Raw genomic sequence first — 14,202 nt, forward strand, 5'->3', positions numbered from 1 at the left:
TTGAAATAGAATCTCACTGTGCAGCCCAGGCTAACTTTGAACTCATGACTCCTGCCTTTGCCTCACAAGTACTAGAATTAAAGATGTATGCAACCATGCCCAGCTACTATGATGTATCAAATTGATTTGTCTTTGTTAAACCAGCCTTGCATGCTAGGAATAAATTTTACTTCATTGTGATGTGTAATCTTTTTGATGTATTGTTGAATTCAGTTGCTAGTATTTTATTGAGGATTTTTGCATTAGTATTAATCAGAGACATTGGCATGTAGTTTTCTTTTCTTGAAGTGTCTTTGTCTGGCCCTGGTATCAAGATGATAGTGGCCTTGTAAAATATATTTAGAAATATCCCTTCTAGTTCTCTCTCTTTTTTTTTTGGGGGAAGAGTTTAAGAAGGATTACTATTAATTTATGTTTGACTGGTAGAATTCAGTCATGAAGTCATCTGATCTTGGACTTTTCTTTGAGAGGTTTTTATTTTGTTATATTTTTACTTTTTAATAATTGTACATATTTATAGGGTACAGTGATATTTCAACACATGCATATAGTATGTGCTGATAGAGTCAGGGTAGAGTTACCTCTCCTTATTTGTTTATGCTTGGGGTTTTTGAACTCCTATCTTCTAGTTCTTCATAAAATATGTAACAGGTAGTTGTGAACTACAGTTGCCTCACTATGCTGTGGAACACTACAAATTTTTCCTTCTAATTGGTTTTTGGTATCCATTATCCCACCACCTCCCTCAATATCCATTATCCCTCCCTCAATTGATGCTACTCATCTCAACCTCTAGAAATCACTATTCTGTATTCCGATCAACTTTTTTAGCTTCCATGTATGAGAAAGAATACACAGTGTTTGTCTTTCTGGCTTATTTCACTTAATATAATGTCTTGTTGGGAGTTATTTAATCGCTATTTTAATCTATTTCTCATCTACTTCTATATTCAATCTGTTATAATATGTTGTTTTTTATAATGTTAAATATATGAAAAAATTTAGTCTTTCATAAATATGTAACTGGAAAATTATACTTCTGTGTGCTGCAGGAATGCTTCATGTAGTCTTCCCATTTCATCTCATGGAATATTATAGGAAGAAGCACACTTGCTACTTGGAATGTAGTATAATTAATAATTCTTAGATTATACCAAGCACCTTCTTACATGAAATGCTTTAGTTGTTGCTGCTGTTTCTTTTTTGTTTTGTTGTTTTATTTATCATTTTTACATTTACTCACATGTGTATACATTGTTTGTGGCACTCCCCCCCCTTCGCACACAGCCCTACACCCCCCTAACCTGGCCTCTGGGCAGAACCTGTTCTTCCCTCTTGTTCTCTGATTTTTGTTGAAGAGAAAACAAGAGATAATAAGAAAGACAGTGTTTTTGCTAGTTTGAGATAAAGATAGCTATACAGAGAGATTCCTAGCATTGCTTCCATGCACTTGTGTATTGCAACTAACATTGGTTCATCTCTGCCAGACCTCTTCTCTACTTCCTGCTCCCCTTCCCATAGTGGCCTCTGCTAGTTTAAGAATACTATATTTACTCCTCTAAGTGAGCACATCAACCACATTGAAGTTTTAGGTTTCCTTCCCTTTCCCTATTCCTCCCGTGTGTGTCCAATGATATTACTGCATTAGTTTTAGGTCTATAATCTGCATATGAGGGAGAACATGCAATTTTTGGCCTTCTGAGCTTGACTTACTTTGCTTAAGGTGATTTTCTCCAGTTCCATCCATTTACTTGCGAATGACAAGATTTCATTCTTCTTTGTGGTTGAATAAAATTCCATTGTGTATAAATACATTTTCTTATTCCATTCATCGGTAGTGGGGCATCTTAGCTGATTCCATAACTTGGCTATTGTAAATAGTACTGCAATAAACATGGTTGTGCAGGTGCCTTTGTAATAACCTGAGTCGCATTCCTTTGGGTATATCCCTAGGAATGGCGTTGCTGGATCATATGGCAGATCTATGTTTAGTTTTAGTTAGAAGCCTCCATATTGTTTTTCAAAGTGGTTGTACTAGCTTACATTTCCACCAGCAGTGTGTGTGTTTCTTTTTCCCCGCATCCTAACGAACATTTGTTGTTGGTGGTACTCTTGATGATAGCTATTCTAACAGGAGTGAGGTGGAATCTTAGTGTAGTTTTGACTTGCATTTCCTTTATGGTCAGGGATGGTGAGCATTTTTTCATGTGTTTTTTGACCATTTGGACTTCTTCCTTTGAAAAAGTTCTGTTTAGTTCAGCTGCCTACTTCTAGATTTTTTGGGAGTTTTTTGAGCTTCTTATATATTCTTTTTATCAGTGCCTTGTCTGATGTATAGTTAGCAAAGATTTTCTACCATTCTGTGGGTGTTCTTTTCAATTTAAAGACCATTTCTTTTGTTGTGCAGAAGCTTTTTAATTTCACGTAGTCCCATTTGTCTATCCTTTCTCTTTGTTGCTGGGCCACTTGAGTTCTATTGAGGAAGTCCTTGTGTGCACTTATTGCTTCCAGAATATTCCCTGCTCTTGCCTGTGCTAACTGCAAGGTTTCAGGTCTGATATTAAAGTCCTTAATCCACTTCAAGTTGATAATAGCACAAGGTGATAGGCATAGATCTAGTTTCAGTTTTCTGCAGGCAAATAGCCTCTTCAACAAATGTTGCTGGGAAAAGTGGTTGTCTTTTTCTCCATCCTTTGTTTTTGGCGCCTTTGTCAAAAATAAGGTGGGCATAGCTGCATGGATTCATATCTGGGTCCTCTGTTTTGTTCCACTGGTCTTCATATCTATTTTTGTGCCAGTGCCATGCTGTTTTTATTGCTATGGCTCTGTAGTATAGTTTGAAGCTGGGTATTGTGATACTTCCAACATTGCTCTTTTTGCTCAGTATTGCCTTGGCTATTTGCAGTCTTTTGTGTTTCCAAATGAACTTTAGGGTAGATTTTTCAATCTCTGTGATGAATGTCATTGGGATTTTGATGGGAATTGCATTGAACATGTGGATTGCTTTTGGTAGTATAGCCATTTTTACTATTTTGATTCTGCCAGTCCATGAGCATGGGAGATCTTTCCACCTTCTGTAGTCTTCTTCAGTCTCTTCAGTGGTTTGTAGCTCTCCTCATAGAGGTCATTTACATCCTTTGTTAAGTTTTTTCCTAGGTTTGATTTTTTTTTTTTTGAGGCTATTGCAAATGGAATTGTTTTCCTGTATTCTTTCTTAATTTGTTCATTGTTGATGTATAGAAAGGCTACAGATTTTTGTATCCTGCTACATTGCTGAAGCTGTTTATGGTGTCTAGGAGTTTTTGGGTGGAGTTTTTTGGGTCTTTGAGGTATGGGATCATGTCATCTGCAAATAGGAATACTTTGACTATTTCTTTACCTATTTGTATTCTTTTTATTTCTTCTTCTTGCCTTATTGCTCTGGCTAGGAATTCCAGGAGTATGTTGAATAGGAGAGGGGAGAGTGGGCATCCTTGTCTCGTTCCTGACTTTGGGGGAAATGGTTTCAGTTTTTCTCCATTAAGTATTATGTTGGCTATAGGTTTGTCATATATAGACTTTATAATGTTGAGGAACTTTCCTTCTATTCCTAGTTTTCTTAGAGCTTTTATCATGAAATGGTGTTGGATCTTATCAAAGGCTTTTTCTGCATCTATTGAGATAATCAAGTGGTTTTTGTCTTTCTTCTATTAATGTGCTATATTACACTTATTGATTTGTGTATGTTGAACCATCCCTGCATCCCTGGGATGAACCTGACTTGGTCATGGCAAATGATCTTTCTGATATATTGTTGGATTTGGGTTGCCATTATTTTATTGAGGATTTCTGGACTACAGGAGATTGGTCTGTGGTCTTCTTTTTGGAGGTATCCTTGTCCAGTTTGGGGATGAGTGTAATAGTGGCTTCATAGAATGAGTTAGGCGGTGTTCCTTCCCTTTCTATTTCATGGAAAAGTTTAAGGAGAGTTGGTATTAGTTTTCTTTAATGGATTTTAGCAGAGAATCCATCAGGTCCTGAACTTTTCTTTTTTGAGGAGACTCTATTGCTGCTTCAATTTCATTATGTGTTACAGATCTGTATAGGTGGTTAATATCCTCTAGATTCAGTTTTGGGTGGTTATAAGTATCTAGAAATTTGTCCATTTCTTCAAGATTTTCCAATTTATTGGAATATAGGTTCTCAAAGTAGTCTCTGATGATTCCCTCTAGTTCTTTGGTATTTGTTGTTATCTCCCCTTTTTCATTTCTGATTTTACTAATTTGGGTCTTTTCCTTCCTCATTTTACTCAGATTTGCCAGGGGCTTGTCAATCTTGTTTATTTTTTCAAAGAAACAGCTTTTTGTTTTGTTGATTCTTTTCTTTCTTTTTTTTGGTCTCTATTTCATTAATTTTGTCCCTTATTTTTATTATTTCTATCCTTCTGTTTGTTTTGGGTTTTGCTTGTTCTTGTTTTTGTAGGAGTTTGAGATATCATTAGGTTGTTTATTTGAGATCTTTCTGTTCTTTTAATATACCCACTTATGGCTATAAACTTTCCTCTTAGGATTGCCTTTGCTGTGTCCCACAGTTTCTGGTAGGTGGTGTTTTCATTTCATTAACTTCCAGTAACCTTTTTATTTCCTTTTATTTCTTCTATGACTCACTGATGTTGAGCAATGTGTTATTCAGCCTCCAATTATTTTCATATTTTCTGCTGTTGTTTTCATTGTTGAGTTCTAGTTTTATTGCATTGTGATCAGATAGAATGCAGGGGGGTTATTTCTATTTTGTGAGCTTGCTTTGTGCCCTAAGATATGGTCTATTTTGGAGAAAGTTCCATGGGCTGTTGAGAAGAATGTATATTGTGCTGTTGTCAGATGAAATATTCTGTAGACATCAGTTAGGTCCATTTGATCTGTGGTGTCCTTTAGTTCTAGGATTTCTTTGTTGATTTTTTTTCATTTGGATGAGATATCTACTGGTGATAGAGGGTGATAAGTCTCCCACTACCACTGCACTGGAGTCTATATGTGCTTTTAAGTCCTTTAATGTTTGATGAAATTGGGTGCACTGACATTGGGTGCATATAGGTTGATAATTGTTATTTACTTTTGATGGGTTGCCCCTGTTATTAGTGTGAAGGCTCCTTTTTTGTCTTGTTTGACTAATGTAAGTTTGAAGTCTACTTTGTCTAAGTATTGGTACTCATGCCTGTTTTCGGGAGCCATTGGCTTGGTAAAGCTTCTTGCAGCCTTTCACCCTAAGCCAGTGTTTATTTCTGTCAATAAGATGGGTTTCTTGTAAACAACAGATTGTAGGATCTTCTTTTTTAACCCAGTTTGCCAAATGGTGTCTTTTGATGGCTGAGCTGAGTCCACTGACATTCAGTGTTCGTATTGATAGGTACATGGTGATTCCTTCCACTTAGTTGTTTTTGTTTTAAGGATTTGATTGTGTGCAGCCCAGTCAATGCTACTCTCAGATTGCTTGTCTTCTGTGGTTTAATACTTCCCATCTTCCTGTGGTTTTGTTTGCTTTCATCTTCTGTATGCAGAATTCCTTGTGGAATCTTCTGTAGTGGTGGCTTGGTGTTTATATATTGCTTTAGTTTCTGTTTATTGTGGAAGATTTTTATTGCTCTGTCTATTTTGAATGATAGTTTTGCTGGGTAGAGTATCCTAGGGCTGAAATTATTTTCATTCAGTGCCCTAAATACCTCTCTCTATGCCCTTCTTGCTTTTAAGGTTTTCGTTGAGAAATCTGCTGTGATTTTGATGGGTTTACCGTTATATGTTATTTGCTTTTTTCTCTCTTACAGCCTTTAATATTATTTCTCTATTCTCTGTGGCTTGTTGTTTTAATGATAATATACCATGGGGAGGTTCTATTTTGCTCAAGTCTGTTTGGTGTCCTGGAGGCTTCCTGTATCTGAATGGGCAAAAATTTCTCAAGATTTGAGAAATTATCCGTTATTATTTTATTGAATATATTATATATTCCTTGGCTTGCACCTCTTCTCCTTCACTGACCTTTATTCTCAGGTTTGGTGCTTTGATGGAGTTGCTGAGTTCTTGCATATTCCTTTCACAGCTCTTGAGTTGTTTGACTAAGATTCTTCTGCTTTTTTCTCTTTAATTTCTATTTTATCTTTGAGCTCTGAGTCTAAGAATCAATAATTCTTGGGTTGTACCAAGCACTTTCTTATGTGAAATGGTTTTGTTGTTTCTGTTTTTTCTTCTTTTCCCATCTCTATCCTCCTTGTGAGTGAGTGGCCATGGAAAACACAGTGGATATAAGCAAGGCTTGGTGCTATTGCTTTAACTCATGGTGAGACACCTAAAATTTTATTCATCGTTACTTTTGGTAGTACTAGAGTATGAACTTGAGACCTCATGCTTGCTAAGCAGGTGCTTTACCACTTGAGTTGTTCCCCTAGCCCATTTATTATCACTTTTGTATCATCAGGGCAAATATCAACAAAACAGGACAAGCATATTTAATGATAAATAAAAAAGATATACATTGCCTTATTGCTATAAACATAGGTTTGAACACCCCGTTAAGGTATCGGGAACCCTCAGGGGTTTTCACATTGCAGTCTGAGAACTGTTGCTCTATACTTAAGGTGTTTATAATTTACTTCAGAGAAAGAAATGGATTCTGCTGATAATTCCCTGAGAATAACAGATGTATGCTGGTACTGTCTTGTGCAATCTGGCATATGAAGTTATATTACAGTCACCTTATTTCTAGGGGACTTCAAATCAGCTTCTGCTAATTGATCTTCATGTCACATGGGTTTTTAAAAATGTATCAGTCATTGTGGGAGAAGGAGAAAGGCAGAACGGGAACACTGAGAAGTTTGTAAGGGCTTTCCTCTTTAAGCACTGAGTGTCCTGAACTGTAGGTACAAATGCTATGTCCGTTTGTCCTTGAGCTTAGATGTGTTGGAAATTTTAGAAATGTGGTTGGCTCTACAGGTGATTTGGGGGTTAGAATATTAGGTTGAACCATCAGGAGATATCCATATGCTTATGATTTGTTACAAAGAAGGACCTGGTCAGTCTGAATTTTTAAATCATGGGACTTATGTATTAAGATTTGGACTGATTCAAAGCAGAACCAAGAATTAGGAAGTAGCTGCTATAATGTATGAAAGAATTTTAAATGGTGGGTAGGAGAAAATACACTCATAAACTTAAATTGTTATTCTAAATTATATTGCCAAAAATCTTAAATGTTGGATTTTAAAATTTATTGTTCTTGAATTTAGTATTTGTAGAATATATACATGAAATCTGAAATTATTGTACCTTCAGTTTGAGCAAAAACACATTTAGTTACAACTTCTTGGTTATAAAAACCATGTTGACTTTTTAAAAATGTGTTTCATGCATATATAATTCATATAACTGGTGAATGTATATGAATGGGGCATTCAACTTGTGAATTTAGTGTCAAAAATTAGGTAGGAACTGCATGAAACTTTACTAATCAACTGTTAGTTCGGTGCTTTTATTCTGGTGTCTATAAAAAAGTTTCAAAGCTCTTTTATAGCTATTTGATTTCTTTAAATATAGAGAATTATCTTTTAGGATCTATTACAAGGTATTTAAAAGAAAAGGATTGTTGCTATTTTTCCTGAGGAAATTCATTTAATTGTTTTAGACACTGTGTTAACAGATTTTTGCTTCCTCTCAGGCTATGGTTTAAGATATAGCAGCTTAAGCTTTGCTCACTTCAGCTAATTAAGACTAATTCCTTTGTGTTCCTGCCACTCCAGTTCTTTCTAGTTTAACTTTTCTAAAAGAATGCCTGTTAATAAGCTGAGCCATAGATGAACAGAGGATAAAAATAATTCTGTGCTTCATTAACCATCAATCTGTATCTGAACTTCTGTTGTCTGAACGTGGGAAGAATGGTTAGTTTGAAAAATATTTGCTCTTTGAGCTGTTTATTGCATGTGATAGGGGCATTCTATCATCAGAATCAGATCTTTGGGGGCAATTTTTCTTAAGGTAGTATGTGAAAAACAGGTCATTAGAAACATTATGTTAACATATATGTGGCTCCATAGTATACTAAAAAGTTCTTTTTTTTATTAAAGAAAAGGCAAAAATGACATACTAACAATCCTGTTCAGGTAGATAAAATAAACTTGAACATTTAAGATTTATGGTGGTATTGATCAATTGAGAAACTTCTACTGTAGTTATTTATTTAGTCCTTATACTTATTTTTGAGTGCTAGGTTCAAAATCAGTTGGCTAACCTTATAGCTGCATTGTAAATAAAAGCATAATTAATGAAAATAAAGGAAAACTGTATGGAATTAAAGCTTTAATTCAGGTTGAGTTGGAATTCTCCAGAGAATTTGTTTTTCTTAGCAGTTATACCTGTTTCTTTGCCAAGGGATTTTTTTTTTTGAAACTATGTAATTTAAAATGGATTTATGTTGGGTTACATGTTCTTGATTTATAGTATAGTCTTTTAGAAATGTGCTGTTTTAACAAATATTACTTTTTCTCCCCAATGAAAAGTTGTAATAGAGATTTAGTGCTCCATTGACAGAGTAAAGACAATCTACATGTTTTGTTATGGATTTCTAAAGTACAGTATGCCTGTTTATAATGACATAGTCTGTTCTTAAAGTAATTTAGTTGTGAAGTCTTTATTTAAAGTTGCCAGAGAAAAAAAATATAACTACTTTCTTCCTCACTTGGAATCCATATGTTCTATAAGTTCACCATGGTCTAGCACATTAGTGATTGAAAATATATATTTTTTAAAAAATCTATGTCTAGGAATTTTACTAAATTGGTAAATTCTAATGAATGTATAATACTTCTTTTGTTTTCTATGCAGCATCGTTAGTTATGCCTGCTGGTGGAACTCTTCCAAGTTTTACCACAGCAGAATTGGTATGTAGCTTATTTCCAATACCTTTGAAAAGCTGTGTTCTGCTTTCAGTGAATGGTGGGCATAGATGTAATTCTTGATCCTCCAGTTGAATGGGAAAGATAGGGTAAGAATAGGGGGACAGGGATAGTTTTGATATCGGGAGATTCAGAATCAATGTTTTCTTACCAGCTTTTCCTCTCTTCCAGAGCAGTTGTTAGTCCCTTTTTCCAGTGGTACCTATGAGATTAGGAAGTTTCTGACATTACAGTGTATGGGAGTTTTAAGACGCTTGTATAATGTTACCTGTCTGGTATCTCTTGAATAGATAATTTTGATAATGCATTTTCTGATTTGTTATTCTTTTAGAGTTGAGCAACCTCAGTTTTCCTTTTTATTTAAGTGTAATATTTTGGTCATTTTCTACCTTTGTGGAGTAGAGTTTATTTTCCCCTCTAGTACTTGGAAGGAGGAAATAAAACTGTAATTTATTAATAGAAAATTGAGCAGGGGGAAGAGTAGCACTTTTTCAGTTTTACTTTTTTTCCATGGTGCTTTTTGCCCCTGAGTCTCCTTTCTAGATTAAAGGTTCAGTGGGCCAGTCATTTCTGTTTCTTCTGTAAGGAGACCAATGAAATTGTTCTGCTTTTGAGATTCAGGAACATATCTTTTTTTCTTGATTAGAACTAAAAACAAATTTATAAAGTAAAATGTGAATGAGCCCTGCAGTTCTATATCCTAAAGGTGGTTGTTTGTAACTGTTTGATGTATATTCACTAGACTTCTACATGAACATTGCCTTACTTTTCAGGATAAAAAGTAGAATTGCTTTCTTTACTGCTTCTGTAATTTTTTTCCTTCCCTTCCTTCTTTCCTTCTTCCCCCCCCCTTTTCCCCCTCCTTCTCTTTTCCTTCTTACTTTCTTTAGTTTCCTTCTTCCTATTGTTCATCCCTCCCTCCCTTACTAATGCCAGTAAATACAGAGTGGCCTTAGTGGATAAATCAGTTGAAGTAACCAACCTTTGTTGATGGACATCTGTTTCCAGCTTTTTCCCAATATAGCATTCCATTGATTGTACTTGTATATGTCTGTGTGATAATTGGATAAATTCCTAGAAGTAGAATTTCTGGGTCAATCATTCAATTCAAATTTTTAATTTTGGTATATATTGCAAAATTATCCCTCCAAAGGAGTGTATCAGTATGCATTTATATAGAGTGGCCTGAGAACCAATTTTTATCATGTCCTCACTGACACTGGGTATTACTTATCAATATTTAAAATTTTTGCAGATCTGGTAGACAAAACATTTTTTGTTTTGTGTTTTTTTATTTAAAAACTCTGGATTTATTTATTCCAAATAAAAATTATATGTAATCATATAAATTATGCATTATCATAATATATTTTAAAATATCATTAGATATCAATTTAGAATCTAGAAGAAACATAAACAGTTTTTATATTTGTGGTTTTTATATTTGACACCTTGAAATAAATGGTCCAGGCAAAGCTATATGTTGGGCAAATTTTATGAGAGTGTTCATTCATTAAGGCTTACTGGTTTTATAGAAACTAAAGTGTTTTTAGTTTTTTATTATATTATTATTCTGGGGTACATTGTGACATTTACAAAAGTGCTTACAATGTATCTTAGTTAAATTAATCTCCTTCATCATTCTCCTTTATCTCCCCCCACTTCATTCTTAGAACAGTTTCAACATGTCTTATTTTTCTGTTTTCATATATGAGTACATAATATTTCTATTGTATTCACCCTCCTATACCCTTTCCTTATATCCTTCCCCTCTCATTGGTACCAGCTCCCAGACAGAAACCGTTTTACCTGCCTGTCCTCTGTTTTTGAAAAAAAAGACATCTGATATTTTTAATTTTTATCATATTAAATTTTATTTTAGAATAATAATGGTAATGACTATTACAAAATATCTTGAAAATCTATGAATGTTTTTATACTTTTAAGAGCAATAAAATTAAGATAACTTTATTAAAATACAGACTTACTGGCATCTTGTGAATGACTGCATAACAGAATTCCTCTTGATCCTTAAAGAAATTGTCTAAATTAAATATTAAAATGCTGTTTTATTCAAAGAACTCAGCCCTAATGTTAAATGTGTCTGAACTATAGTCCTATCAATTGGAATCAGATTTTTTTTCTTTTATTCATATGTGCATACAATGTTTGGGTAATTTCTCCCCCCTTCCCCCTGCCCCCTATCCCCTCGCTACCAGGCAGAAACTATTTTGCCCTTATCTCTAATTTTGTTGAAGAGAGAGTGTAAGCAATAATAGGGACCAAGGGTTTTTGCTAGTTGAGATAAGGACAGCTATACAGGGAGTTTACTTGCATTGCTTTCCTGTACATATGTAATCAGATTTTTGACTGAGAAAAAAAAACATATATAAGGTCTTTTTCTAAGTGCCTAATATCCATTCCTTATTTCTAGGGTACCTCAAACTCCAGTGCAAACTTTGCCTTTCCTGGATATCCTGTTCACGTGCCAGCAGGTGTGACGCTACAGACTGTATCTGGTGAGAGTGCATGCTAAGAATATTTTGTTTTTAGCATTGGTACTAACTTCTGGACATTACGTTTCATAATTTTTAAAAAAATTTTACACCAGAAATTATAGGAACATTTAATAAAACCTATTTTAGAAGTAAAAATACCTGGTGGTTATAGTTATGGAAGCAGCCTACCACAAAATACACTGTACTAAACTTTTCCTATAATTCTTTCCCAGTTCTCTTTCCAAACATTGTAGAAGATGCTTTGTATATTTTTTCCCCAAGTCAGTTACTAAATTTTATCAAATAAGTAATTAAGTTACTGATAGCACTAATTAAGACTAAAAATTAGGTTGTTCACCCTTGCCTCCTCTCTTACTCACAGTCACATGGCTTAGTAGGAAAGGACATCTGGAAGTTTGCAGGTTAACCAGCCTCTGCTGTGCAGCACTGTCTTGATTTGAAAGATGCTAAGACCTGTTTTTGGGTTGTAAAATTTAAGTAAAGCACCTAACTCAATGCTCAAAAATAAATTCCTTTTTCTTCTTTTTAGTGTTATTTTAAAGGAAAGAGAGAAGACATTTGATAACTGTGGAAATTATTAAATACTTTCTTTGGATAGCCCTGTCTTGTAGTGTGTATCTTAAGCATTTGAAATACAGTTACATGATTATATTTGTTAAAATTCCACGGTGGGTTGATAACATTTATTTATCAAACAATGTGAGGGGGCCACAGTTTAAATATTGGTGGCCTGTATTCATCTCAAAATGTGTCATAAAAGTAATAATGGAAAAATGCTAGAGTTAAAGCAAAACCAGTATACTTTGAAAAATATTGTAGAAAATACAAAATATCTGAAGAATAAAAAAAAAAAACTCGTGGAGATAACCACTATTGACTTATTGGGATATTTCCTCCCAGTCTGTTGGGGGTAGGTTCTTATTTTTTAAGGAAATAAGAATCCTATTATCCTTAGTTTTGTTTTCTCCTTTTAAAGGTCACCTTTATAAAGTCAATGTACCAATTATGGTGACACAGACTTCTGGAAGAGCAAGTATTCTTCAGCCTCCAATTCAGCAGATATTTCACCAGCTTGGGCAGCCTTCAGTAATACAGACCAGTGTTCCTCGACTGAATCCATGTTCTCTTCAAGCAACTACTGAAAACGCACAAAGAATAGAAACTGTGCTGCAGCAACCCACACTTCTACACTCTGTGCCAGTGGATAGGAAACAATTAGAAAACGCCACCAGTAACATACTTATATCTCCTGGAAATGAACATAAAATCATGTCTGAAGCTTTGTTGAGTCAGCAGGAAAGCCCTCATCCTCAGTATGTTAGTCTTCCAGGTGTTGGATTTCCTCCACAAGTCTCTCACCCAGAATGCAAGGTGGAGCCAGTGCCCAGTGTTTCAGCCAGCATAACCCAAAATCTGCATGGGGGGCCTCTGTCCATGGCCCCTCAGGGAGTCCCCTACCACCATGTGACTGACACACAGCCTTATGGTCTTAAAAATAGGATGTATGGGTGTGATTCTGTAAAGCAACCAAGAAAAATGGAAGAACCCAGCCGCCTACCTGTACCAGAGAAGGTATAGTTCTATGTTCAGCTTCTCGGTATTAGAGAATAGAGAGACAGTGGACAGTGATAAGATTTTCTGAGCTGTAAGATTAATCAATGTTTTGTTTTTCCCTTAGAAAATTATCTGTTGTTGTTTTAAGTATAGCTGTTAGTTCTGAAAGTATTAATATTGAGCATTTCTAAAATTTTTGTTTCAATTGATGAATCAGAATACTTGTCTCAAGAAAATAATTTGTTTTATTCTACTTTGCCTCCTTCTTACATTGTGAGAATTGGTATCTTTTTTGTCTGAAGACAAAATTTAAAAGATCTAGAAATCCTTCCTAGTAATTTAATGTTTTGAGAGAATTCATTGTCATACTTAGAAAAGACAAAGTATTTTCTTTTCTTATTTTACCTAATGTTTTTAAACTCACCTATGAAAGTTTTCCCTGCACAAGGAATTATCTTGCTAGTAATTTTGTTTCTGCATGCTTGTAAGTAGTTTTACTTAATTTCCTTTGGAATTCAAATCACTTAAAAAAAGAAAGATTCTAATTAACTTTCCATACTGAAAGTAAATCTGGGTTATTCATTTCCAAGGAAGTCATAGTAAGGGAAACAAGACTGATGGAGCATTTTGGATGAAAAAATTAAAAGCAATATGGCATTCCCTTTTTACTAACATGAACTATGTCTTATGGCTAATTCAGTTTATACAATTTAGTGCAAGTTAGTGTCATTTGACAAAGGGTTATGCTATAGCTAATGTTTTAGGCCATCCTCCAGAGCCACTGTACAAATCTGGAGCAATGGATGTTAAGTACCACCTTGACGTTTTAGTTTTGGAATATTTTAAGATTTCCTAGGTAGAGGAAAGAAAGACACAGGATATAGTGAAGGACCATGAACAAACTATCAGAAACTATTTTGAGAGTTTCTAATGACTAAAGACTGCCAGAAGCTGTTTGATCTTATTTAGAATGAGATGTTTGATGAAAGTTGCTCTTGCTTTTAGCAAGTCTGTTCTTAGTTTTGCTATAAAGCATTAAGATTAAAATGTGTTTCTTGAGTATTTTTTCATGATATTTTTCCCATAATATATACAATTTAGGAAGTAAATATATGCATTATTGGCTTTTGAGGTAAAAATACTGTAAATTTAAAATGTCTCTTCCTCACTTAGTACTGTTGATGCATTTTCCTCCTGGATTTTATATGAATT

The 14,202-nt window shown here is 34.5% G+C and overlaps 1 protein-coding gene across 1 annotated transcript in view; it reads left to right on the top strand.

Annotated features, from left to right (window-relative positions):
• Gtf2a1l (general transcription factor IIA subunit 1 like) overlaps positions 1–14,202 on the top strand; it is a 63,914-nt gene that overhangs the window by 17,994 nt on the left and 31,718 nt on the right. Inside the window, exons 4-6 of the mRNA XM_074049016.1 lie at positions 8,847–8,902; positions 11,352–11,436; positions 12,413–13,008. Of these exons, the coding sequence (XP_073905117.1) occupies positions 8,847–8,902; positions 11,352–11,436; positions 12,413–13,008 (737 nt within the window). The remainder of the gene's footprint in view (positions 1–8,846; positions 8,903–11,351; positions 11,437–12,412; positions 13,009–14,202) is intronic.

Source organism: Castor canadensis, chromosome 12 (assembly GCF_047511655.1).
Source record: "Castor canadensis chromosome 12, mCasCan1.hap1v2, whole genome shotgun sequence".
Taxonomy (NCBI): domain Eukaryota; kingdom Metazoa; phylum Chordata; class Mammalia; order Rodentia; family Castoridae; genus Castor; species Castor canadensis.